The sequence below is a fragment of the Tachyglossus aculeatus genome, chromosome 21, assembly GCF_015852505.1.
Source record: "Tachyglossus aculeatus isolate mTacAcu1 chromosome 21, mTacAcu1.pri, whole genome shotgun sequence".
Lineage (NCBI taxonomy): Eukaryota > Metazoa > Chordata > Mammalia > Monotremata > Tachyglossidae > Tachyglossus > Tachyglossus aculeatus.
The window spans coordinates 37,684,207-37,711,816 of record NC_052086.1 but is presented as its reverse complement, the minus strand read 5'-3'; the positions used below and the strand labels follow the sequence as shown (position 1 = coordinate 37,711,816).

At 51.0% G+C, this 27,610-nt stretch overlaps 1 protein-coding gene across 1 annotated transcript in view; it reads left to right on the top strand.

Moving 5' to 3' along the window:
• The first annotated feature begins 12,117 nt into the window (after positions 1-12,117).
• The window catches only part of UNC119B (unc-119 lipid binding chaperone B), a 25,248-nt gene continuing 9,755 nt past the window's right edge, over positions 12,118-27,610 (top strand). The window contains exons 1-3 of the mRNA XM_038762749.1: positions 12,118-12,379; positions 18,691-18,804; positions 26,552-26,669. Coding sequence (XP_038618677.1) covers positions 12,118-12,379; positions 18,691-18,804; positions 26,552-26,669 — 494 coding nt within the window. The remainder of the gene's footprint in view (positions 12,380-18,690; positions 18,805-26,551; positions 26,670-27,610) is intronic.

The window sequence follows — 27,610 nt, the reverse complement described above, 5'->3', positions numbered from 1 at the left end:
GGCGCCATTTGGTTCGGTTGAAACTCGGGGAAGGAATCTGTTCCCATCCTCCTGTGGAAGGATGGTGGTTAGAGGCCCAAACGGTAGCAAAGCCTCGTGTCCAAGCCTCAGTGAAATGAAGAGGCAGCCCTTCCCCTAAATCTCCCTGGGCAGTTTTCAACCCCTCCTTGGAGGCTTCGACCCCCCCCCCCGGACTTAGGCTCTTCAGGAAGACCCTCATAGAGGGAAAGGGGCTGGGGCCATTTGCCTTTAAGTGGCGGGGATGGGACTGGACCCAAAAAGCCAGGCCTCTCTCTGGGTGGCTCCCTGCGTAACCCAGCTCAATACTTTTCTCTTATACTTTGCCAATTGCCTTTCAACTGGGCTGTCCTAGGTAACCGTACGCACCCGGGCAGGGGGAACGCGATGGGGGGCTAGCTGGGCGAGGAGGGAGCGGGAAGGCCACCTCCAGCCCCCGGCCAGCGGCCGACAGCGGTGCCCGTTGCGGATTTCTCCGCCCCGGTGCGCTGGGGCAGGCCGCGGGGAAACCCCGGCCCTCAGCCTGAACACCTGGCTGCCTGGAGCCAAATGCCGCCTCTCTCCGTGATTGCTTTCTCTTTGGGGTTTCAATAAGTGCTTTATTTAAATGAAAGAAAAAAAAAATCGCAAGTGCTTTCCCTCCTCCAACACAAGCGAATGGCAAAGGAGAGGTTCCTGGGGGGAGGGACAGCCTCATTTAATAATCCAGGAAATGAAAAGTGATTTGACCCTGGATCTTTTCCCTCCGGGAATGCTTCTCCCTAAACCGTGGGTGATTGTCCACCCAAGTTTGAGGGCAGAAGCCGATGCCCGCCGGCCCCCTCTCCCCCCGCCTTCTTAGATGCTCTCTAGCTCGAACCGGGTGAATCGGGCCTTTGACCTTTCTGGCCCGTCAGGAGACCTCAGGCTTCTTGAACCGCCCTTGTCCGCTCCAATCTGCGGAAGTGTAAGCAAAAAAACATCATTTCCAGCGGCTGCCGGGGACCCTAGACCATCTTCTGGCTCTGCAGCCACTCCTTGGACACGTGGAGCAAGCATCCCGGGGGCGAGAGGACGCAGGCTGGCAGCAAAGGGGTGCGGAGGACAGGGAGGTGAGGGTGGATGGGTTTGGGACGGCTTTTCCCCTTCCCTTCTAGGCTTTCTTAGCTTGGATTACTGTGCTCTAGCTCCCCTCCACCCCCACCTTCCCAGGGTCAAGAGGATGGTTTCACTGTCCATTGCTTTGTGTTTTAATAAACAATTTGCAGTGACATTTGCGTCTGGGACAGAACTTGGGCCTGGCCGGGGAGTGTCATCTGGGGGCAGGGGGAGCGGAGGACCAGGAGTGCTCTTGCAAACGGGCTGGGGTGATTTTCATGTAGCTGTGTGTCTGTTTGATTTTTGTTTTTAAAAGCCTTCCCAGATTGTTTGATTGAGGGAGTATTCTGTAATACCTGCCTGGCCGTTTTAACCAGCAGCGTGTTAAAAGGAAATAAACAAAATTATATTGTCACTTGTATGAATCTTGGAGGTTTGGTTTTTGTTTTGTTTTTTCTTCCAGGCAACCTTCCCAAGAGCTCCGAAACTTTAGGCCCAGAAACTCCAGGGTCTCTGAACGGTTTCTCCTCGGGCAAGCCTCCAGTGGGCAAAGCGCCAGTGCCTCGGTTCTGGGGTGCTCTCTCTAAATATTTGGGCGATGGGCTGAGCGCTTAGTACAGCGAAGCAGCGCGGTTCAGTGGAAAGAGCCCGGGCTTGGGGGTCAGAAGTCATGGCTTCTAATCCCAGCTCCCCCACATGTCTGCTGTGTGACCTTGGGGAAGTCACTTCACTGCTCTGAGCCTCAGTTACCTCATCTGTTAAATGGGGATGAAGACTGTGAGCCCCACATGGGACAACTTGATCACCTTGTATCCTCCCCAGCGCTTAGAACAGTGCTTGGCACATAGTAAGTGCTTAACAAATGCCATCATTATGTTATTCCAGCGTTCTGCACCTATTAAATGTTCAGTACCACTGATGGTTTTCTGGACTTGGGAGGGGAGGATTTTGGAAATCTAGCCTGAGGTCGGCTTAGGTGGGTCACGTCGATTAACGGCAGGGCCGGCACAGGTATTTCCTATACACGGGAACGCCCTCCACATGCAGGACGTGATGGACGCCCTCACGGCAGAGAGTCTGGGGGCCTTTGCTCCCCCAGGACTGGAGGGGAGTGTGAGGTTTCAGATGTTGGATATCTGAAGCTCCCGAGGGGCGGGGGGCCGGGGGAGTTTGAAATAGGGCAGGAAAAGAGGGAAATGCCTTCCTACTTTCCTTCCCGCCCCAGGAGCTTTGTGTGACGTCACGCTGGGCTGTGATTATAGACCTTAATCGTGCCGCTAGGGAAAGAAGTCTGGGCCACCTCATACCGAAGGCCTACCCAAGACAGGCTGACAGAGAAGTCAATAGAGGCGCTTAGTCCATCAATCAATCAATCGTATTTATTGAGCGCTTACTGTGTGCAGAGCACTGTACTAAGCGCTTGGGAAGTCCAAGTTGGCAACATATAGAGACAGTCCCTACCCAACAGTGGGCTCACAGTCTAGAAGGGAATCAGCGTCTCGTGTGATCCGGCAGGCCCTGGGATTGGTATTCATCATCGATCGTATTTATTGAGCGCTTACTATGTGCAGAGCACTGTACTAAGCGCTTGGGAAGTACAAATTGGCAACATATAGAGACAGTCCCTACCCAACAGTGGGTTCACAGTCTAAAAGTATTCATTCATTCATTTATTCAATCGTATTTATTGAGCGCTTACTGTGTGCAGAGCACTGGACTAAGCACTTGGGAAGTCCAAGTCGGCAAATAGAGAGACAGTCCATACCCAACAATGGGCTCACAATCTAGAAGGGGGAGACAGACAACAAAACAAAACACGTGCCACAGTGTCGAAGGCAGCTGAGAGGTCGAGGAGGATTAGGATAGAGTAGGAGCCGTTGGATTTGGCGAGAAGGAGGTCATCGGTGACCTTTGAGAGGGCGGTTTCGGTGGAGTGTAGGGGACGGAAGCCAGATTGGAGGGGGTCGAGGAGAGAGTTGGCGTTGAGGAAGTCGAGGCAGCGGGTGTAGACGACTCGCTCAAGGAGTTTGGAAAGGAATGGTAGGAGGGAGATAGGGCGATAACTAGAAGGGGAGGTGGGCTCAAGAGAGGGTTTTTTTAGGATGGGGGAGACCTGGGCATGTTTGAAGGCAGAGGGGAAGGAACCGGTGGAGAGTGAGCGGTTGAAGATGGAAGTTAAGGAGGGGAGGAGGGAAGGGGCGAGAGATTTCAGCAGATGAGAGGGAATGGGGTCAGAAGCACAGGTGGCTGGAGTAACTACAGCCCTCAGTTTCCAGTCCCTGTTGGGATGCACGCATCCTGCCCTGACACGAACCACCCACAGGCAACACGGCAGCCAAACTTCAAAAGATTTTCCCCTACTCAGTTCAGAAGAGGGATGTGCGGTGATTGGCACAGCTTAGCATTACAGGTGCCCAGCCGCAGGCCCTGGCAATAGCATGCTGTCGTGACCCGCCCTTAAGTCAGCTGGGTGCTATGGAAATAATAACGATGGCATTTATTAAGCGCTTACTATGTGCAAAGCACTGTTCTAAGCTCTGGGGAGGTTATAAAGTGATCCGGTTGTCCCACGGGGGGCTCACAGTCTTAATCCCCATTTTACAGACGAGGTAACTGGGGCCCAGAGAAGTGAAGTGACTTGCCCAAAGTCACACAGCTGACGATTGGCGGAGCCGGGATTTGAACCCATGACCTCTGACTCCAAAGCCCGGGCTCTTTCCACTGAGCCACGCCGCTTCTCTAGTGGGTGGAGCCCAGGCATGAGAATCAGAATGACCTGTGTTCTAATCCCCCGGCTCCTCCGCTCGTCTGCTGTGTGACCTTGGGTAAGTCACTTCTCGGTGCCTCAGTTCCCTCATCTGTAAAATGGGGATTGAGACTGTGAACCTCACGTGGGGCAGGAACTGCGACCAACTCCATTTGCTCGTATCCACCCCAGCACTTAGTACGGTGCCTGGCACATAGTAAGTGCTTAAATACCACTATTATTATTATTATTACATGACCCACGTGAAATGAGCGTATGATTGGGTGTTGGGAGAATTGCTTTCTACTTCTTTTGCAGGACCTGGCCTGCTCGTGGCCAATTTAGTTCAGGTAGGCGAACACTTTCTCTTTCTCCTCTCCTCATCTGAGCTAAAGGTGGTTGAGATAATGGAGGTTTGGGTCATTGGTTTTCCTCTTTATAAGGAAGCCGATGTGCGTGAGCAGAAGGGAGCAAAGGAAAGTTCTGGGCTGAGCTCAATGGGGAGATGAATTTTGGGCAACCGAGGAGAGCCAGGCTGCCAAGAGCGCTCCATCTCACTCCATTCTTCCTCTCCGCTCCCCACTCGCTCACCTTTTTTTACCTTGGAGTAGGTGAGCGTTTTAACATTAATAATAATGGCATTTACGTGCTTACTATGTGCAAAGCACTGAGCCCACTGTTGGGTAGGGACTGTCTCTATATGTTGCCAATTTGTACTTCCCAAGCGCTTAGTACAGTGCTCTGCACATAGTAAGCGCTCAATAAATACGATTGATGATGTTCTAAGCGCTGGGGGGGGGGGGATACAAGGTGATCGGTTGTCCCTCGTGGGGCTCACAGTCTTAATCCCCATTTTCCAGATGAGGGAACTGAGGCTCAGAGAAGTGAAGTGACTTGCCCGACGTGGCGGAGCTGGGATTAGAACCCATGACCTCTGGCTCCCAAGCCCGGGCTCTTTCCACTGAGCCACGCTGCTTCCCGTGGCTTCCTTTTTCTATTCCAAAAGGAAGACGTTTAGGATTCCTGCTACCCCTTACCACCCCCTTTGAAGAATTCGGAGGGGAAGTGACTATGGTAGTCGACTGTTTCCTTTTGAGTAACCAAACCAGTTTCCACTGTACGCCTCGTGGTCAGAGCTGATCTGATGTGAGCTAAGCGGCTTCCGCTCCAGGACGGCTTCTCTGGAGGGTTTTCAGAGCTACCGCTTCTGGTGAGAAAAAACAAAACCTTAAAACCTTACTCCTTTCAGGCCTTTCTCAGAAATAGGGGCTCCCACATAATGCGTTTCCTTCAGTCCTTTCTGGCTCTAGGAAGTTGAGCGTGAAGGGCAGCCATCCCTAGGTATGACGACTAGACTGTAAGCTCGTTGTGGGCAGGGAGTGTGTTTATTATATTGTACTAATACAGGGCTCTGCATCTAGTAAGCGCTCAAATACAATTGACTGGTACTGAAATCAATCCACCAAAGATATCTCTTGAGCAATTACCAAGTGCTGACATTTCAATCAATCAATCGATCGTATTTATTGAGCGCTTACAGTGTGCAGAGCACTGGACTAAGCGCTTGGGAAGTACAAGTTGGCGACGTATAGAGACAGCCCCTACCCAACAGTGGGCTCACAGTCTAAAAGTGCTTTAAGAAAAGACATTTAAGCGCTTACTGTGTGTCAAGCACTGTTCTAAGCGCTGAGGTAGATAGGAGATAATCAAGATGGACACAGTCCCTGTCCCCCACAGGGCTCACAGTCTAAATGGGAGAACCGATGTCAAATCAAATGTCAAATCGATGTCAAATGGAAAATCAAATTTCAGACTGTGAGCCCACTGTTGGGTAAGGACTGTCTCTAGATGTTGCCAATTTGTACTTCCCAAGCGCTTAGTGCAGTGCTCTGCACATAGTAAGCGCTCAATAATAATAATAATAATAATAATGACATTTATTAAGCGCTTACTATGTGCAAAGCACTGTTCTAAGCGCTGGGGAGGTTACAAGGTGATCAGGTTGTCCCACGTGGGGCTCACAGTCTCAATCCCCATTTTACAGATGAGGTAACAGGCACAGAGAAGTTAAGTGACTTGCCCAAAGTCACACAGCTGACAATTGGCAGAGCCGGGGTTTGAACCCATGACCTCTGACTCCAAAGCCCGTGCTCTTCTCCACTGAGCCACGCTGATGATGATCCCCGTTTTACAGATGGGGAAACTGAGGCCCAGAGAAATGAAGTGACTTGCCCAGTAGTTACACGGTAGGTAAATAGCAGAACCCTCCTGGCTCAGAGGGCACCACCCAATAATTAGGATATTTATTCAGTGCTTACTATGTGTTAAATACCGTTCCGAGCGCTGGGGTAGATACCTGACAATCAGGTCGGACAGAGTCCCTGACCCACATGGGGCACCCATTCTAAGTGGGAGGCATCGAATCCCCATTTTTCATTTGAGGAAACTGAGGCCCAGAAAAGTCGTGACTTCCGCAAGGTCACGTGGTAGGTAAATGGCAGAGCCCTCGTGGCTCAGAGGGCACCACCCAATAATTATGGTATTTATTAAGCGCTTCCTAAGTGTTAGGCACTGTTCGGAGCACTGGGGCAGATATCTGACAATCAGGTCGGACAGAGCTTCTGTCCCCCATGTTCATTCCTTCATTCAATTGTAGTTCATCATCATCATCAATCGTATTTATTGAGCGCTTACTGTGTGCAGAGCACTGTACTAAGCGCTTGGGAAGTACAAATTGGCAACATCTAGAGACAGTCCCTACCCAACAGTGGGCTCACAGTCTAAAAGCGGGAGACAGAGAACAAAACCAAACATACTAACAAAATAAAATAAATAGAATAGATAGGTACAAGTAAAATAAATAAATAAATAGAGTAATATGTACAAACATATATACAAATATCCAGGTGCTGTGGGGAAGGGAAGGAGGTAAGATGGGGGGATGGAGAGGGGGACGAGGGGGAGAGGAAGGAAGGGGCTCAGTCTGGGCTCAGTGGAAAGAGCACAGGCTTTGGAGTCCAGAGGTCATGGATTCAAATTCCGGCTCCGCCAACTGTCAGCTGTGTGACTTTGGGCAAGTCACTTAACTTCTCTGTGCCTCAGTTACCTCACCTGTAAAATGGAGATTAAAACTGAGCCCCCCCATGGGACAACCTGATCACCTTGTAACCTCCCCAGTGCTTAGAACAGTGTTTTGCACATAATAAGCACTTAACAAATACCATTATTATTATTATTAATACCTACATTATTATTATTCACTTCTCTGAGAAGTGAATCCCGGCTTCGCCAACTGTCAGCTGTGTGACTTTGGGCAAGTCATTTAACTTCTCTGTGCCTCAGTTACCTCATCTGGAAAATGGGGATGAAGACTGTGAGCCCCCTGTGGGACAACCTGATCACCTTGTAACCTCCCCAGTGCTTAGAACAGTGCTTCGCACATAGTAAGCGCTTAATAAATGCCATTAAAAAAAAAAGCAGTGTGGCTTAGTTGAAAGAGCCTGGGCTTGGGAGTTAGAGGTCGTGGGTTCTAATTTCGCCTCCACCACTCGTCAGCTCTGTGACTTTGGGCAGGTCACTTTAATCAATCAATCAATCGTATTTATTGAGCGCTTACTGTGTGCAGAGCACTGTACTAAGCGCTTGGGAAGTCCAAGTTGGCAACATCTAGAGACAGTCCCTACCCAACAGTGGGCTCACAGTCTAAAAGGGGGAGACAGAGAACAAAACCAAACATACTAACAAAATAAAATAAATAGAATAGATATGTACAGGTAAAATGAATAGAGTAATAAATATGTACAAACATATATACAGGTGCTGTGGGGAAGGGAAGGAGGTAAGGTGGGGGGATAGAGAGGGGGACAAGGGGGAGAGGAAGGAAGGGGCTCACTTCTCTGGGCCTAATTCAATCGTATTTATGGAGCGCTTACTGTGTGCAGGGCACTGTACTAAGCGCTTAGTTCCCTCATCTGTAAAATGGGGATGAAGACTGTGAGCCCCCCGTGGGACAACCTGATGACCTTGTATCTCCCCCAGCACTCCCTGGCCCCAGCCCAGCCTGGGGTCCCCGCTACCTCCCGGCCCAGGTACCTCTCTACCTCCCAACCCCGGCCCCTGGACCTCCTGGCCAAGGTATCCCACTGCCTCCCGGCCCTGGTTGGCCTCTGCCTACGTATCCTGGTTCCCCCTGCTTATCTGCCCCAATCCCGGCCCTGGTCCCCCGTCTCTTGGGCCAGGTACCCCTCGGTACTAAGCGCTTGGAAAGTCCAAGTCGGCAACGTATAGAGACGGTCCCCACCCAACAGTGGGCTCGCAGTCTAGAAGGGGGAGACAGATGACCCCCCTCGTCCCCCTCTCCATCCCCCCCATCTTACCTCCTTCCCTTCCCCACAGCACCTGTATATATGTATATATGTTTGTACATATTTATTACTCCATTTTACTTGTACATATCTATTCTATTTATTTTATTTTGTTAGTATGTTTGGTTTTGTTCTCTGTCTCCCCCTTTTAGACTGTGAGCCCACTGTTGAGTAGGGACTGTCTCTATATGTTGCCAATTTGTACTTCCCAAGCGCTTAGTACAGTCCTCTGCACATAGCGCTCAATAAATACGATTGATGATGATGATGATGACAAAACAAAACATGTGGACAGGTGTCAAGTCATCAGAATAAATAGAAGTAAAGCTAGATGCGCATCATTAGCAAAATAAATAGAATAGTACATATGGACTATGGACACTTTTAGACTGTGAGCCCACTATTGGGTAGGGACTGTCTCTATATGTTGCCAACTTGTACTTCCCAAGTGCTTAGTCCAGTGCTCTGCACACAGTAAGCGCTCAATAAATACGATTGATTGATTGATTGGACAACTAAAATAAATAGAGCAATAAAACTATACAAACATATATACCGGTGCTGTGGGAGGGGAAGGAGGTAGGGCGGGGGGATGAGGGGGAGAGGGAGAGGAAAGAGGAGGCTCAGTGTGGGAAGGCCTCCTGAAGGAGGTGAGCTCTCAGTAGGGCTTTGAAGCAATCAATCGTATTTATTGAGCGCTGACTGTGTGCTGAGCACTGGACTAAGCGCTTGGGAAGTCCAAGTTGGCAACATATAGAGACAGTCCCTACCCCACAGTGGGCTCACAGTCTAAAAGGGGGAGACAGAGAACAAAACCAAACATACTAACAAAATAAATAGAATAGATAGGTACAAGAGAGCTAGCTTGGCAGATGTGCGGAGAGAGGGCATTCCCATGGGGAAGCAGCGTGGCTCAGTGGAAAGAGCCTGGGCTTTGGAGTCAGAGGTCAGGGGTTCGAATCCCGCCTCTGCCACCTGTCAGCTGTGTGACTTTGGGCAAGTCACTTCACTTCTCTGGGCCTCAGTTCCCTCATCTGTAAAATGGGGATGAAGACTGTGAGCCCCCCGTGGGGCAACCTCATCACCTTGTAACTTCCCCAGCGCTTAGAACAGTGCTTTGCACATAGTAAGCGCTTAATCAATCAATCGTATTTATTGAGCGCTTACTGTGTGCAGAGCACTGCACTAAGCGCTTAATAAATGCTATCATTATTATTTATTATTATTATTATTCCGGGCCAGGGATCGACGGCGTAACGGGCGAGGACGAGGCCCAGTGAGGAGGTGTGGCCTCCCCACAGGCCCCGCCCCTCCGCGCAAGCCCCGCCCACTGAATAGGGAGGGAAAGAGAGAGCGCGAGCCGCCATTGGCTCCTCTCCCCAGAAGCCCCGCCCCTGAATGGGGACCAAGCCCCGCCCACTGAATGGGGCGGGAAAGAGAGCTCGAGCCGCTATTGGTTGCTCTCCTGGAAAGCCCCGCCCCTCCACAGAAGCCCCGCCCACTGGAGCCCCGGGAGGGACGGGGAGAGCGCGAGGCCCCGCCCACTACAGGGGCGGGGCAAGGAAAAAGCGCGAGCAGCTCATGGCGTTACTCTCCGTTGGCAGCAGAGAAGCAGCGTGGTTCAGTGGAAAGAGCACGGGCTTTGGAGTCAGAGGTCATGGATTCGAATTCCGACTCTGCCACATGTGTGCTGTGTGATCTTGGGCAAGTCACTTAACTTCTCTGGGCCTCAGTTACCTCATCTGTAAAATGGGGATTAAGACGGTGAGCCCCACGTGGGACAACCTGATCACCCTGTATCCTCCCCAGCGCTTAGAACAGTGCTTTGCACATAGTAAGCGCTTAACAAATGCCAATTATTATTGGCCTCGCCCCTCCCACTGGAGGGACGGGGAAAGAGGGAGTGAGTCAAGACGAGGCCCCACCCCGCCCGAAGCCCCGCCCACCGGAGGGGCGGGGCAAGGAGAGAGCTCGAGCCACCATTGGCTGCTCTCCTCGGAAGCCCCGCCCCTCCACGGAGGCTCCGCCCACTGGAAGGGCGGGGAAGGGGAGCGTGAGGCCCCACCCTCCACCCGAAGCCCCGCCCACTTTAGGGGCGGGGCAAGGAAAGATCGCGATCCGCTGTTGGCGTCTCTCCCTGGGGGCCCCGCCCGCTCGTAAAAGCCCCGCCCACGGGAGGCGCGGGGAAAGAGAGAGCACGAGGCCCCGCCCTCCAACCCAACCGAAGACCCGCCCACTTTAGGGGCGGGTCGAGGGGAGAGCTTGAGCCGCCATTGACTGCTCTCCCGGGAAGGCCCGCCCCCAGGCGCGGGGAAACTGTGAGCCCCCTGTTGGGTGGGGGACCGTCTCTATATGCTGCCAACTTGTACTTCCCAAGCGCTTAGTACAGTGCTCTGCACATAGTAAGCGTTCAATAAATACGATTGAATGAATGAATGAACGAAGAGAGAGCGCGAGGCCCCGCCCCATGTGGGCGGGGCGAGGGGAGAACTTGAGCCGCCATTGGCTGCTCTCCCGGGAAGCCCCGCCCCCCCCCCCCCCCCCCCAGAAGCCCCGCACACCGGAGGCGCGGGGAAGGAGAAAGCACGAGGCCCCGCCCTCCAACGCATCCGAAGCCCCGCCTACGTTAGGGGCGGGACGAGAGCTCGAGCCGCCATTGGCTGCTCTCCCGGGAAGCCCCGCCCCTCCACAGAAGCCCCGCCCACCGGAGGCGCAGGGAAAGAGAAAGCGCGAGGCCCCGCCCTCCAACGGAACCGAAGAGCCGCTTACTTTGGGGGCGGGGCGAGACATTGATCCGCCATTGGCTGCTCTCCCGGGAAGCCCCGCCCCCCACAGAAGCCCCGCCCACCGGCGTCGCGGGGAAAGAGAGCGCGAGAGGCCCCGCCCTCCAACGCACCCGAAGCCCCGCCTACGTTAGGGGCGGTGCGAGACTTCCAGCTGCCATTGGCTGCTGTCCCGGGAAGCCCCGCCCTTCCACAGAAGCCCCGCCCACAGGAGGAGCGGGGAAAGAGAGAGCGCGAGGACCCGCCCTCATCCCCGCCTACTTTAGGGGCGGGGCGAGAACTCGAGCCGCCGTTGGCTGCCCTCCCGGGAAGCCCCGCCCACCGGCGACGCGGGGGGGAGCGAGAGCTCGAGGCCCCGCCCTCCAACGCAACCGAAGCCCCGCCTACGTTGGGGGCGGGACGAGAGCTCGAGCCGCCATTGGCTGCTCTCCCGGGAAGCCCCGTCCCCCACAGAAGCCCCGCCCACCGGCGGCGCGGGGGAAAACGAGAGCGCGAGGCCCCGCCCCCCAACGCATCCGAAGCCCCGCCTACTTTAGGGGCGGGGCGAGAGCTTGATCCGCCATTGGCTGCTCGCCCTGGAAGCCCCGCCCCCACCGAAGCCCCGCCCACCGGAGGCGCGGGGAAAGGGAAAGCGCGAGGCCCCGCCTTCCAACGCACCTGAAGCCCCATCCTCCAACGCACCTGAAGCCCCGCCTACTTTAGGGGCAGGGCGAGAGCTTGAGCCGACATTGGCTGCTCACCCGGGAATCCCCGCCCCCCACAGAAGCCCCGCCCACTGGAGGCGCGGGGAAAGGGAAAGCGCGAGGCCCGGCCCTCCAACGGACCCTAAGCCCCGCCTACTTTAGGGGAGGGGCGAGAGCTCGAGCCGCCACTGGCTGCTCTCCCGGGTAGCCCCGCCCCCACCGAAGCCCCGCCCACCGGCGGCGCGGGGAAAGAGAGCGCGAGGCCCCGCCCTCCAACGCACCCGAAGCCCCGCCCACCTTTGGGGCGGGGCGAGGGGAGAGCTCGAGCCGCCATTGGCTGCCGTCCCCGGTAGCCCCGCCCCTTAGTTCCCCGCCCCTTTCTCCATAGTTACGGCGCTGTGGAGGCGGTGGCGGGCGGCCATCTTGGCGGCGGCGGCGGCGGCGCGATGAGCGGGGCGCACCCGAGGGCGGCGGCGGCGGCGGCGGGCTCGGCTTCTTCGTCGTCGTCGTCGTCGTCGTCTTCGTCCTCCGCGGGCGCGGGCAAAGAGGAGAAGAAGAAGGCGGGCGGCGGGGTGCTGAGCAGGCTGAAGGCCCGGAGGCCGGGCCCGGGCCCGGGCCCCCTGCCCGTCCCCGTCACCGAGCAGGAGCTGCTGGCCCTCGACGCCATCAGCCCCGAACACGTCCTGCGCCTCGGACGGGTCACCGACAGTGAGTCAGCACCACCATTTCAGTCACTCATTCATTATAACGGCGGCATTTATTAAGCGCTTAAGGAGCGCTTAAGGAGCCTGGGCTTCCAGGCTGTCCATCCATCCCCTGGCCCCCTCAATCAATCAATCAATCGTATTTATTGAGCGCTTACTATGTGCAGAGCACTGTACTAAGCGCTTGGGAAGTACAAATTGGCATCACATAGAGACAGTCCCTACCCGACAGTGGGCTCACAGTCTAAAAGGGGGAGACAGAGAACAGAACCAAACATACCAACAAAATAAAATAAGTAGGAAAGAAATGTACAAGTAAAATAAATAAATAAATAAATAAATAGAGTAATAAATATGTACAACCATATATCCATATATACAGGTGCTGTGGGGAAGGGAAGGAGGTAAGACGGGGGGGTGGAGAGGGGGACGAGGGGGAGAGGAAAGAAGGGGCTCAGTCTGGGAAGGCCTCCTGGAGGAGGTGAACTCTCAGCAGGGCCTTGAAGGGAGGAAGAGAGCGAGCTTGGCGGATGGGCAGAGGGATTGGGGGCATTCCAGGCCCGGGGGAGGACGGGGGCCGGGGGTCGATGGCGGGACAGGCGAGAATAACGAGGTACGGGGAGGAGATTAGCGGTGGAGGAGCGGAGGGTGCGGGCTGGGCTGGACAAGGAGAGAAGGGAGGTGAGGTAGGAGGGGGCGAGGGGATGGACAGCCTGGAAGCCCAGGGGGAGGAGTTTCTGCCTGCCCTCCTACCTCCCCTCCCTTCTCTCCTTCTCCAGCCCACCCCGCACCCTCCGCTCCTCCACCGCTAATCTCCTCACCGTACCTCGCTCTCGCCTGTCCCGCCATCGACCCCCGGCCCACGTCCTCCCCCGGGCCCGGAATGCCCCCATTCCCTCTGCCCCTCCGCCAAGCTCGCTCTCTTCCTCCCTTCAAGGCCCTGCTGAGAGCTCACCTCCTCCAGGAGGCCTTCCCAGACTGAGCCCCCTCCTTCCTCTCCCCCTCGTCCCCCTCTCCATCCCCCCATCTTACCTCCTTCCCTTCCCCACAACACCTGTATACATGTATATATGGTTGTACATATTTATTACTCTATTTATTTTACTTGTACATTTCTATCCTATTTATTTTCCTTTGTTGGTATGTTTGGTTCTGTTCTCTGTCTCCCCCTTTTAGACTGTGAGCCCACTGTTGGGTAGGGACTGTCTCTATGTGTTGCCAATTTGTACTTCCCAAGCGCTTAGTCCAGTGCTCTGCACACAGTAAGCGCTCAATAAATACGATTGATTGATTACGATGTGCAAAGCACCGTTCTAATCAATCAATCAGTCGTATTTATTGAGCGCTTACTGTGTGCAGAGCACTGGACTAAGCGCTTAGGAACTACAAGTTGGCAACATATAGAGACAGGCCCTACCCAATTGTAAGCGCTGGGGAGGTTACAAGGTGATCAGGTTGTCCCACGGGGGGCTCACAGTCTTCATCCCCATTTTACAGATGAAGGAACTGAGGCCCAGAGAATAATAATAGACCGTGAGCCCATTGTGGGGTAGGGACCGTCCATATATATTGCCAGCTTGTACTTCCCAAGCGTTTAGTACAGTGCTCTGCACAACATAAGTGCTCAATAAATACGATTGAATGAATGAATAGTAATAATGGTATTTGTTCACCTCTTACTGTGTACCAAGCACTGTTCTAAGCACTAGAGAGGATACAAGGTCATCACGTTGTCCCCCATGGGGCTCACAGTCTTCATCCCCATTTTACAGATGAGGGAACTGAGGCCCAGAGAATAATAATAGTAATGTTGCTATTTAAGCGCTTACTATGTGCCAAGCACTCTTCTAAGCACTGGGGGGGACACAGGGTCATCAGGTTGTCCCCTGTGGGGCTCACGGTCTTCATCCCCATTTTACAGTTGAGGGAACTGAGGCCCACAGAATAGTAATAATAATAATGATGTTGATATTTGTTCAGCACTTACTATGTGCCAAGCACTGTTCTAACCACTGCAGGGGATATAAGGTAATCAGGTTTTCCCACGTGGGGCTCACAGTCTTCATCCCCATTTTACAGATGAGGGAACTGCAGTCCAGAGAATAATGATAATAATGTTGCTGTTTGTTCAGCAATTACTTTGTGCCAGGCGCTGTTCTAAGCACTGGGATAGATACAAGGTGATCAGGTTGTCCCACGGGGGGCTCACAGTCTTCATCCCCATTTTACAGTTGAGGGAACTGAGGCACAGAGAATAATAATAATAATAATGTTGCTATTTGTTCAGCGCTTACTATGTGGCAAGCCCTGTTCCAAGCGCTGGGAGGGGAATACAAGGTGATCAGGTTGTCCCTCATGGGGCTCACAGTCTTAATCCTCATTTTACAGATGAGGGAACTGAGGCCCAGAGAAGTTAAGTGACTCACCCAAGGTCCCACAGCTGACAAGTGATAGAGGCGGGATTAGAACCCACATCCTCTGACTCCCAAGGCCAGGCTCTTGCCACTAAGCCACGCTGCTTCTCTAATCGGGGCGTTTGCTAGCCGCTTACTGTGTGCCAAGCACTGTTTCAAGTGCTGGGCTACATACAAGCTAATCAGGTTGTCCTCCATGGGGCTCACGGTCTTAATCCCCATTTTCCAGATGAGGGAACTGCGGCCCAGAGAAGTGAAGTGACTTGCCCAAGGTCACACAGCAAACGAGCGGCAGAGCCGGGATTAAAACCCACGTCTTCTGACTCCCAAGCCCGAGCTGTTGCCACTGGGGCAAGCTCCTCTCTCTCTCATCATCATCGTCATCAGTCGTATTTATTGAGCGCTTACTATGTGCAGAGCACTGTACTAAGCGCTTGGGAAGTACAAATTGGCAACATATAGCTCAGGGACAAAATCCACCCTACCAAGTGCCCATCTTGGGGGGCCTTGCCCCCTCCATCACCCACCCTCATTCATTCAATCATTTATTAAGCACCTACTGTGTGCAGAGCACTGTACTAAGCGCCTGGGAAAGTACAGTACAGTAAGAGAAGCAGCGTGGCTCAGTGGAAGGAGCCCGGGCTTTGGAGTCAGGGGTCATGGGTTCAAATCCCGGCTCCACCAAGTGTCAGCTGTGAGACTTTGGGCAAGTCACTTCACTTCTCTGTGCCTCAAGTTACCTCATCTGTAAAATGGGGATGAAGACTGCGAGCTCCCCGTGGAACAACCTGATCACCTTGGAACCTCCCCAGCGCTTAGAACAGTGCTTTGCACATAGTAAGCGCTTAATAAATCATCATCATCATCATCAATCACATTTATTGAGCGCTTACTATGTGCAGAGCACTGTACTAAGCGCTTGGGAAGTACAAATTGGCAACATATAGAGACAGTCCCTTCCCAACAGTGGGCTCACAGTTTAAAAATAAGATGAGAGGGAATGGAGTCAGAAGCACAGGTGGCCGGAGTAGCACTTGAGAGGAGGGAGGAGAGCTCCTCTGAGGATACAGCTGGGAAGGATGGGAGAGTAGCGGAGAGCGTCGATGCCATCATTATTATTTTTATTATTATTATTATTATTATTATTAATAATAATAATAATAGAGTGACAGTCCCTGCCCACAGTGAGTTCACAGTCTGGGGAGGGTGCTGGGGGAGACAGACATCAATATAAATAAATAAAATTACAGATATATATATATATACATATATACACACACACATAACTGCTGTGGGGTGGGGGGAGCAAAGGGAGTAAGTCAGAGTGACCCAGAAGGGAGGGGGAGATGAGGAAAAGTTGGGCTTAGTGTGGGAAGGCCGCTTGGAGGACATGGGCCTTCAATCAATCAATCAATCAATCAATCGTATTTATTGAGCACTTACTGTGTGCAGAGCACTGTACTAAGCGCTTGGGAAGTACAAGCTGGCAACATAAGGCTTTGAAGCGGGGGAGTGTCACTGTCTGGTGGATTTGAGGAGGGAGGGCTTTCCAGGTCAGACAGGATGTGGGCCAGGGGTTGGCGGCCCTCGGTGGTCCTTCCAAGTGAAATCATCATCATCATCATCAGTCGTATTTATTGAGCGCTTACTATGTGCAGAGCACTGTACTAAGCGCTTGGGAAGTACAAATTGGCAACATATAGAGACAGTCCCTACCCAACAGTGGGCTCACAGTCTAAAAGGGGGGAGACAGAGAACAAAACCAAACATACTAACAAAATAAAATAAATAGAATAGATATGTACAAGTAAAATAAATAAATAAATAAATAAATAGGGTAGCAAATATGTACAAACATATATACATATATACAGGTGCGGGGAAGGGAAGGAGGTAAGACGGGGAGATGGAGAGGGGGACGAGGGGGAGAGGAAGGAAGGGGCTGAGTGTGGGAAGGCCTCCTGGAGGAGGTGAGCTCTCAGCAGGGCCTTGAAGGGAGGAAGAGAGCGAGCTTGGCGGATGGGCAGAGGGATTGGGGGCATTCCAGGCCCGGGGGATGATGTGGGCCGGGGGTCGATGGCGGGACAGGCGAGAACGAGGCCTAACGGTGAGGAGATTAGCGGCGGAGGAGCGGAGGGTGCGGGCTGGGCTGGAGAAGGAGAGAAGGGAGGGGAGGGAGGAGGGGGCCAGGGGATGGATGGACAGCCTGGAAGCCCAGGGTGAGGAGTTTCTGCCTGATGCGCAGATTGATTGGTAGCCACTGGAGATTTTTGAGGGAAAAAAGTGAAATGTGGGGCTCTGCTGCTTCTCCCCTGACCGCTACCATCCCCTCTCCCCACCGGGCCCGGGGAAGCCCCTGGGCATCCCCAGGACCCACGGGGGATGCCTGCTGAACGACGAGCCGAGGACAGGAGCCAAGGGGCCCCGCCAACTCCAAATTCCTCCAGGCTCTTCGAGGTGACTCACTCCCTCCACCCCGGTTTGGAGGAAGCGAGGCCGTGGCAGCCACTTCCCCAGGAGCCAGCGGCGGCCGGGGGCTCTCGCTCGGCCCGATGGCAGTGCTCTGGAAAGATGACCCTGTTGGAAACAGCCCGGGAACGATTCTAGTCTTGCTTTTTGGTTGTGACTTTTCCAGGCCTGTTGGGATGGGATCCCCTTCCCTGCAGGCCTCAGGAGAGTTCACAGCAGGGAGGAAGGGGCTTACCCCGTGGTGGTTTACCTTGTAGAAGGGTTGCAAGGTTTATTTCTCTGTTCCTCGCCATTTTGCTCTAGAAGATGAGGAAACGCCTGGTTCCTCGGGAGGAGGGGGCTTACCCCGTGGTTTACCTTGTAGAAGGGTTGCAGACTGTGAGCCCACTGTTGGGTAGGGACTGTCTCTATATGTTGCCAATATGTACTTCCCAAGCGCTTAGTACAGTGCTCAGCACATAGTAAACGCTCAATAAGTACAATTGATGATGATGATTCCTCCGTTCCTCACCATTTTGCTCTAGAAGATGAGGAAACGCCTGGTTCCTCAATCTCCGCTCCCTCTCCAGGGTTTCAGGGCAGGGGTTGGGCTCCAGCTTCCACTCCCTCCCCACCCCGAGGCTGGCTTTGCCGCTCAGGGTGTACCCTGCTGTAGCATCTTACCGGATTAGTGTTGAATTCTGCAGTTCAGTGGGTGCGAGTGCCCAGCCTTTCTCTCTTCCCTTCTGCAGCCTGCCCAGCCCTTCTCTTCGGCCCCGTTTCAATTCAGAACTTGTCAAATACCGATCAGCTCATTCCTGAAGGGCCAGTGACGGCCAAACTTTCGAACTCACTCATTCTTCTGAACACTTGATGGTTCTGCATCCTCCGATGCCTTTGGGTCATGTTTAAAATAGGCAAATTTCTTTTCCTCTATCGTATATTTGGTTGATGCATCTCACCTCTTGAACCGTACCTCTTTTTTGTGAGTGTCCCTGATTCTTTCTGCTCCTCCCCTCCCCCCTCCAGATGAAGACTGTGGGCCCCGCGGGGGGGCAACCTGATCACCTTGTAACCCCCCAGCGCTTAGAACAGTGCTTTGCACATAGTAAGCGCTTAATAAATGCCATCATCATTATTATTATTATTATTATTATTCGAGGCCCTGAGGGCCTTGTGGAAAAGCTGTCAGGAAGTCATTCTGTGAGGCATCCAGAGGAGGCTTTTATTGCCGCCCCCATTTTTACCGGGGAATTTTCCCGAGTCGTGCGTAAAAGCATATTCCTCCCTTGCTGTGGAATTTACTCTCAACAAGTCTCGCCCCCCAAAAATGTGCCTGATATTTGAGAGTCTTTTTAGGCGAGTCTGGAGCTGAGTCAGGAGTACCTGGAGGATTAGGAGGCTGGTCATTTGGGCAGTTAGTCAATAACCTGATATCTTTTTCACCTTTCAGATTATCTATGCAAGCCCGAAGACAACATCTACAGTATTGATTTTACCCGATTCAAGATCCGAGATCTGGAGACAGGGACGGTCCTCTTTGAGATCGCCAAGCCTTCTGCTTCAGGTAGTACCGGAGGGGAGCCTGGTATGGAGGAGGCAAAAGGGCTCTGAAGGATTAAGACCGGATATTCTAGTTGGCTTTTGGGCTCCCGTGAGCCGGTATTCCTGTGCCATCTGTCGTACTGGCCCCGTGTATGACGGCCAAGGGTGTGTGGGAGCTATGTAGTGCACTCCCTAAGTACCTGTCTCCACCTAGGGAATCTGAAAGTGCTGTACAAATAGCCCCTCAGTCATCAGCCCAGCCCCTCCCTGAGGAGAAGGGAGGGATGGTCTTCCCCAACTTATCAATCAATCAATCGTATTTATTGAGCACTTACTGTGTGCAGAGCACTGTACTAAGCGCTTGGGAAGTACAAGATGGCAACGTATAGAGACGGTCCCTACCCAACAGTGGGCTCACAGTCTAAAAGGGGGAGACAGATAACAAAGCCAAACATACTAACAAAATAAATAGAATAGATATGTACAAGTAAAATAAATAGAGTAATAAATATGTACAGACATATACATATATACAGGTGCTGTGGGGAAGGGAAGGAGGTAAGATGGGGGGAATGGAGAGGGGGATGAGGGGGAGAGGAAGGAAGGGGCTCAGTCTGGGAAGGCCTCCTGGAGGAGGTGAGCTCTCAGTAGGCCCTTATCGATAAGGGAAACTGGCCCCAAGGGATTCTGGAATTTGGACAGCGTCACAAGAGGAAAAAAATCCATCAATCAGCGGTATTTATCGAGTGCTTAATTGCGTGCAGAGCACTGTATTAGGCAATTGGAAGAGGACAGTACAACAGAGTTGATAGACACGTTCCCTGCCCCTGAGAGCTTTCAGTCTAGCTGGGGAGACGGATAGTAAAATAAACTGTGGCTATGTACTTAAGTGCTTTGGTGAGGGTGGGGTGAATTTCAAATGCTAAAAGAGTACAAATCCAAGCTCAAGGGCCAACGCAGAAGGGCGTGGGAATAGGGGAAAAGAGGAAGGCCTCTTGGAGATGGGATTTGAGTAAGGCTTTGAAGGTGGGGAGCGTGGTGGTCTGTCGTTGATGAAGGGGGAGGGAGTTCCGCGCCAGAGGCAGGACGTGGGTGGGGTGTTGGCGGTGAGAGAGACGAGAGGGAGTACAGCCGCTGGTAGGTTGGCATTCGAGAAGCGAAGCGTGTGGGCTGAGTTGAGGTAGGAAATCAGTGACGTTAGATAGGCGAGTGCTCTTAAAACCTCTGGCGAGGAGGTTTCTGTTTGGGGTGGAGGTGGATGGGCAACTACCGGAGGTTCTTGAGGAGTAGGGAAACGTGACTGAACTTTTTTTTAGGTAAGTCCTCTGGGCGGCAGAGTGAAATGTGGACTGAAGTGGGGAGAGGCGGAGAGGTCAGTGAGGGGGCTCAATCAGCCAAGTGGGGGATGGTACGAGAAGCGAAGGATGTAATACGGAATCATGATCGTAATGGCGGTATTTGCTAAGCACTTACTGTATGCTGAGCACGGGGGTAGATCCAGGGTAATCATTCAGTCATTCAATCGTATTTATTGAGCGCTTACTGTGTGCAGAGCACTGGACTAAGCGCTTGGGAAGTCCAAGTTGGCAACATATAGAGATGGTCCCTATCATCATCATCATCATCAATCGTATTTATTGAGCGCTTACTGTGTGCAGAGCACTGGACTAAGCGCTTGGGAAGTACAAGTTGGCAACTTATAGAAACGGTCCCTACCCAACAGCGGGCTCACAGTCTAGAAGGGGGAGAGGTTAGACGCATGGCGTTCACAGTAGTTGCCACCTACTCCAGTTCCCCTTATCCTCATCTGACTTTAACCTTGCGCTGTGAGATACCAGGTGGAATCATCGGCCTCCAGCTGGCACGGCGGACAGGGTGGGCCCCGCCGTCCCTACCCACTTCTCACTCCCCTTTTCTTCTCCCACCTCTCTCTTCCTCAGTCACATCCTGAGTGACGGCTCCGTGGAAAGAGCACGGGCTTGGGAGAGTCAGAGGTCCTGGGTTCTAATTCCAGCGCCGCCGCTTGTCAGCTGTGTGACTTTGGGCAAGTCACCTCACTTCTCTGGGCCCGTTACCTCATCTGGAAAATGGGGATTAAGACTGTGAGTCTCACGTGGGGCAACCCGATCACCTTGTACTCCCCCCCAGCGCTTAGAACAGTGCTTCACACACAGTAAGCGCTTAACAAATAACATCATTATTATTATTGTTATCCTTCCAAGCTAGCCTGGTCATAGTGATAGTCCCTTAACTTCTCTGGGCCTCATTTACCTCATCTGTAAAATGGGGATTAAGACTGTGAGCACCACGTGGGGCAACCTGATGACTTTGTATCTACCCTAGCGCTTAGAACAGTGCTTGGCACATAGAAAGTGCTTAACAAATACGAACATTATTATTATTATTGTTATTATTACCCTCTAAAGGTGGAGAGGAGCCCATTCGGTTATTTATATTGAGAAGCAGCATGGCTCAGTGGGAAGGCCACGGGCTTTAGAGTCAGAGGTCATGTGTTCAAATCCCGCCTCCGCCACTTGTCAGCTGTTTGACTTTGGCCAAGTCCCTTCACTTCTCTGGGCCTCAGTTCCCTCATCTGTAAAATGGGGATGAAGACTGTGAACCCCCGTGGGACAACCTGATCATCTTGTAACCTCTCCAGTGCTTAGAACAGTGCTTTGCACATAGTAAGCGCTTAATTGTAAATGCCATTATCATTATATTTTATCTCCCCCATCCGTAATCTGTTTTAATGTCTGTCTCCCCCTGAAGACTATAAACTCCTTTTTTTGTGGTATTTGTTTAGTACTTATGTGACAATCACTGTAATGAGCACTAGGATAGATACAAGCTAATTCAAACATTCATTCGATTGTATTTATTAAGCACTTACTGTGTGCAGAGCCCTGTACTAAGCGCTTGGGAAAGTACAGCAGTAAACAGTGACATTCCCCGCTCACAGTCTAGAGTTGGGGGTGACAGATATCAATCCAAATAAATAAAATGACAGATACATAAGTGCTGTGGGGCGGGAGCGGGGAGCAAAGGGAGCAAGTCGGGGTGACGCAGAAGGGAGGGGGAGATGAGGAAAAGTGGGGCTTAGGCTGGGAAGGCTTCTTGGAAGAGAGGTGCCTTCAGTCATCATCATCATCAATCGTATTTATTGAGCGCTTACTATGTGCCTCTGCACAGTCTAAAAGGGGGAGACAGAGAACAAAACCAAACATACCAACAAAATAAAATAAATAGAACAGATATGTACAAATAAAATAAATAAATAAATAAAGTGAGGCTTTGAAACGGGGGGGAGTCATTATCGGTCGGATTTGAGGAGGGAGGGCATTCCAGGCCAAAGGTGGGACATCCCCCCTCTCCATCCCCCCATCGTACCTCCTTCCCTTCCCCACAGCACCTGTATGTATGTATGTATATATGTTTGTACATATTAATTACTCTATTTATTTATTTATTTATTTATTTATTTATTTATTTATTTATTTTACTTGTACATATCTATTCTATTTTATTTTGTTAGTATGTTTGGTTTTGTCTCCCCCTTTTAGACTGTGAGCCCACCGTTGGGTAGGGACTGTCTCTATCTGCTGCCGATTTGTACTTCCCAAGCGCTTAGTACAGTGCTCTGCACACAGTAAGCGCTCAATAAATACGATTGATGATGATGATGACATGGGCCTGGGGTCGATGGTGAGACAGGTGAGATCGTGGCACAGTGAGAAGATTAACACTAGAGGAGTGAAGTGTGTGGTCTGGGTTGTAGGAGAGAAGCGAGATGAGGTAGGAGGGGGCAAGGTGATGAAGTGCTTTAGAGCCAAAGGTGAGGAGTTTTTGTTTGAAATGGAGGTGAACAGGCAACCTTCGGAGATCAGGTTAGACACGGGCCATATGCTCCATGGGGTTCACAGTACTAATCCCCACTTTACAGATGTGGAGAGTGGGGCACAGAGAATAATAATAATAATAATTGGCATTTGTTAAGCACTTACTATGTGCAAAGCACTGTTCTAAGCGCTGGGGAGAATACAGGGTGATCAGGTTGTCCCACATGGGGCTCACAGCCTTAATCCCCATTTTACAGATGGGGGAACTGAGGCCCAGAGAAGTTAAGTGACTTGCCCAAGATCACACAGCAGACATGCGGCGGAGTCGGGATTCGAACCCATGACCTCTGACTCCAAAGCCCGGGCTGGGGAGGTTACAGGGTGATCAGGTTGTCCCACATGGGGCTCACAGCCTTAATCCCCATTTTACAGATGGGGGAACTGAGGCCCAGAGAAGTGAAGTGATTCGCCCAAGGACACCCAGCCAACAAGTGACGGAGCCGCATTAGAACCCAGGTCCTCCTAGACTGTGAGCCCGCTGTTGGGTAGGGACCATCTCTATATGTTACAAACTTGTACTTTCCAAGCGCTTAGTACAGTGCTCTGCACACAGTAAGCGCTCAATAAATACGATGGGATGAATGACTTCCCAGCCCATGGTCTATACAACAGGCCTCGCTATGTCTCACCTGCTTCTTGTGGTCAGGGATTGCATCATCATTATCATCATCAATCGTATTTATTGAGCGCTTACTGTGTGCAGAGCACTGGACTAAGCACTTGGGAAGTACAAATTGGCAACATATAGAGACAGTCCCTACCCAACAGTGGGCTCACAGTCTAAAAGTCTACCAAATCTGTTGTACTGGACTTTCCCCGAGCACTTTATACAGGGCTCTGCACACAATAAGTGCTTAGTTAATACCGTTGATTGATTGGTTACTTGTGTGGTTTCCAGTGTCATTTGAAGTTGCCTAGTTAACAGTGTCGTTTTTTTCCCCCCAGGGACAATTGTCGGTCCAGGGTCACTTTCCATTCCCATGGACAGAAGGGAATGAGTTTCCCCGCTCACAAATCTCTTTTTTCTCACACAGTTCTTGTGTCAGTCTTACTCATCAGTCGATCCATAGCCCTGATTCATTCATTCATTTATTCAATCGCATTTATCAATCAATCAATCAATCGTATTTATTGAGCGCTTACTATGTGCAGAGCACTGGACTAAGCGCTTGGGAAGTACAAATTGGCAACATATAGAGACAGTCCCTACCCAACAGTGGGCTCACAGTCTAAAAGGGGGAGACAGAGAACAAAACCAAACATACTAACAAAATAAAATAAATAGAATAGATACGTACAAGTAAAATAAATAAATAAATAAATAGAGTAATAAATGTGTACAAACATATATCCGTATATACAGGTGCTGTGGGGAAGGGAAGGAGGTAAGATGGGGGGATGGAGAGGGGGAGAGGAAGGAAGGGGCTCAGTCTGGGAAGGCCTCTTGGAGGAGGTGAGCTCTCAGCAGGGCCTTGAGCGCTTACTATGTGCAGAGCACTGTACTAAGCGCTTGGAGAGTCCAATTCAGCAATAGAGAGAGGCAATCCTTGCCCCCAACTGGCTTACAGTCTAGAGGGGTTGCCTACTGATTGCCTACTGGCGCAGAGCACTGCTAAGCGCCTACGAATCGGTAGACACGATCCTCGCCCTCACAGATCGTGCACTATAGTGGAGAGACAGGCACTTAAATCCCGGAGAGGCAGAGCAGTAGATTATGCAGAGTGTGTATTTAAGGGCTCCCGGAGCTGTGGTAACCAACTGTGTGGATGATGCCGTGATAGGACTGAAGAGGCAGGTGGTGGGGAGATGAGAGATTATTCTGCGAAGGCCTCGGAAGGGCTCGGAAGATGAGGGAAAGCTGCGGCCTGGCGGATCCGAAGGGGAGGAAATTCCAGGCCTGGGGGCGGAGGTCGTGGGGGCCAGTTGACGTTGAAGATGGCAGCGAGGCACGGATTACGCACAGGAGCCCGAGGAAGGCCTGTGCTTGAAGTGGTCCAGATTGTATATTTCGTCTCAGGAATTTTAGGCTGTAAAAGGAAGAAGAAGAAGGGAAAGATCATCATCATCAATCGTATTTATTGAGCGCTTACTATGTGCAGAGCACTGTACTAAGCGCTTGGGAAGTACAAATTGGCAACATCTAGAGACAGTCCCTACCCAACAGTGGGCTCACAGTCTAAAAGGGGGGAGACAGAGAACAAAACCAAACATACTAACAAAATGAAATAAAATAAAATAAAAAAAGATCCTTCTTTCTTGCGAGTTTTCCTCTCTCAGACATATGCTTATTTCGTACGGCCGTACTAAATTGTCGTACTTTCGCAGGCCACGACTGCAGCGCAGTCCCATTGGTGGGCAGGTAGTAGTTTAGCAGCAACAGCAGAAGATGGCTAAAAAGCATTTGCTCGGGGCCAAAACGTACTCTTAAAATGGCAAATTCCGGTCACGTTCAGTTCTGTCATTGAACTGAACTGTGAGCGTGGTCCGAAGGCACTTTCAACCGTCAACCGTGTGCTCTGGATCAATCAATCAGTCGTATTTATTGAATGCTTACTGTGTGCGGAGCACTGTACTTGGGAAAGTGTGATTCATTCAGTCATTCAGTTGTATTTAGTGAGTGCTTAATGTGTACAGAACACTGTACTTAGGGTTTGGGAGAGTACACTACAACAGTAAACAGACCCATTCCCTGCCCATATTGGGCTTACAATCTAGAAGGGGGGAGTCAGACAACAATACAAATAAATAAATGACAGAGATAATAATGATGGCATTTATTAAGCGCATACTATGGCAAAGCACTGTTCTAAGTGCTGGGATGGATGCAAGGTAATCAAGTTGTCCCACGTGGGGCTCACAGACTTAATCTCCATTTTACAGATGAGGGAACTGAGGCACAGAGAAGTTAAGTGACTTGCCCAGAGCCACGCAGCAGACAAGCGGCGGAGCCGGGATTGGAACCCATGACCTCTGACTCCAAAGCCCGGGCTCAGAGATGTACATAGTTGGGAGACGCAAACCTTGCCCTTAAGGCGCTTACAGGCTACAGGGGGAAAATAGATTAGGGATGGGGGACAGAATATTTACAAAAGTAGTGCGGGGCTGGGGTGGGTATCAGGGGTGCTTGAGTTCACAGCCAGGGAGCAGAGAAGAGTAGTAAGCGCCTCTTGTGTTGTCCCGCTCTTGGAGAAATGGTCATCTTGAGCTTCAGATCTCCCTCTCCCGTGGTCAGTGGTGAAACTAGTGTTTGCTTTGATCATTCACATTGTACATATTTTTGTACATTGTACAAAACATTGTACATTGTACATTTTTGATCATTGTACATATTTATTATTCTATTTATTTATTTATTTTGCTTGTACATTTCTATCCTATTTATTTTATTTTGTTGGTATGTTTGGTTCTGTTCTCTGTCTCCCCCTTTTAGACTGTGAGCCCACTGTTGGGTAGGGACTGTCTCTGTGTGTTGCCAATTTGTACTTCCCAAGCGCTTAGTACAGTGCTCTGCACATAGTAAGCGCTCAATAAATACGATTGATTGATTGATTGATTTGTACATATTTGTTACTCGATTTTACTTGTACATATCTATTCTATGTATTTAATTTTGTTAGTGTGTTTGGTTTTGTTCTCTGTCTCCCCCTTTTAGACTGTGAGCCCATTGCTGGGTAGGGACTGTCTCTATATGTTGCCAACTTGTACTTCCCAAGCGCTTAGTACAGTGCTCTGCACACAGTTAGTGCTCAATAAATACGATTGATGATGATGATGATTCACACCTGGGTCTGTACCTGGTCACCGCTATCTCAGGAGTGGGTTGTGGGTATGTGGAGGCAGTCGAGGGACTCTGGGGTCTGTGTGCTGTTCTAGACCAAGATGAGGAGGAAGAAGAAGAGGAGGATGGCGGTGAAGTGGACAGCAGTGCGGGACGTTTCGTTCGCTATCAGTTCACCCCAGCATTTCTCCGGCTCCGGACGGTCGGCGCCACGTGAGTACCAGTACTTATTATTTACGGTCATAAGAATAATAATAATCAATCAATCAATCGTATTTATTGAGTGCTTACTGTGTTCCCCCTCGTCCCCCTCTCCATCCCCCCCATCTTACCTCCTTCCCTTCCCCACAGCACCTGTATATATGTATATATGTTTGTACATATTTTTTTTTACTCTATTTATTTTATTTGTACATATCTCTTCTATTTATTTTATTTTGTTAGTATGTTTGGTTTTGTTCTCTGTCTCCCCCTTTTAGACTGTGAGCCCGCTGTTGGGTAGGGACTGTCTCTAGATGTTGCCAATTTGTACTTCCCAAGCGCTTAGTACAGTGCTCTGCACATAGTAAGCGCTCAATAAATACGATTGATGATGATGATGATGATGCAGAGCACTGTACTAAGCGCTTGAATAGGAATAATAATAGTAATAGCAGTAATAATAATAGTAATGGTAATTGTAGCACTGGTTCAGCCCTTACTGTGTGCCATGCACTAGACTATAATCAATCAATCAATCAATTGTATTTATTGAGCGCTTACTATGTGCAGAGCACTGTACTAAGCGCTTGGGAAGTACAAATTGGCAACATATTAAGCACATACAAATTGGCAACATATAAGCTAGGGTAGATACAAGATAATCTAGTCAGACACGATCCCTGTCCCACATGGGGCTCACAGTCTAAGTGGGAGGGAGACCAGGTATTTTGATCCCCATTTTATCGATGAAGAAACTGAGGCACAGAGAAAAGTGAGGGGAATTGCCCTAGATCACACAGCAGTCAATCAGTCAGTTGTAATAATAATAATAATAATTATGATGGCATTTATTAAGGGCTTACTATGTGCAAAGAACTGTTCTAAGCGCTGGGGAGGTTACAAGGTGATCAGGTTGTCCCACACGGGGCTCACAGTCTTCATCCCCATTTTAC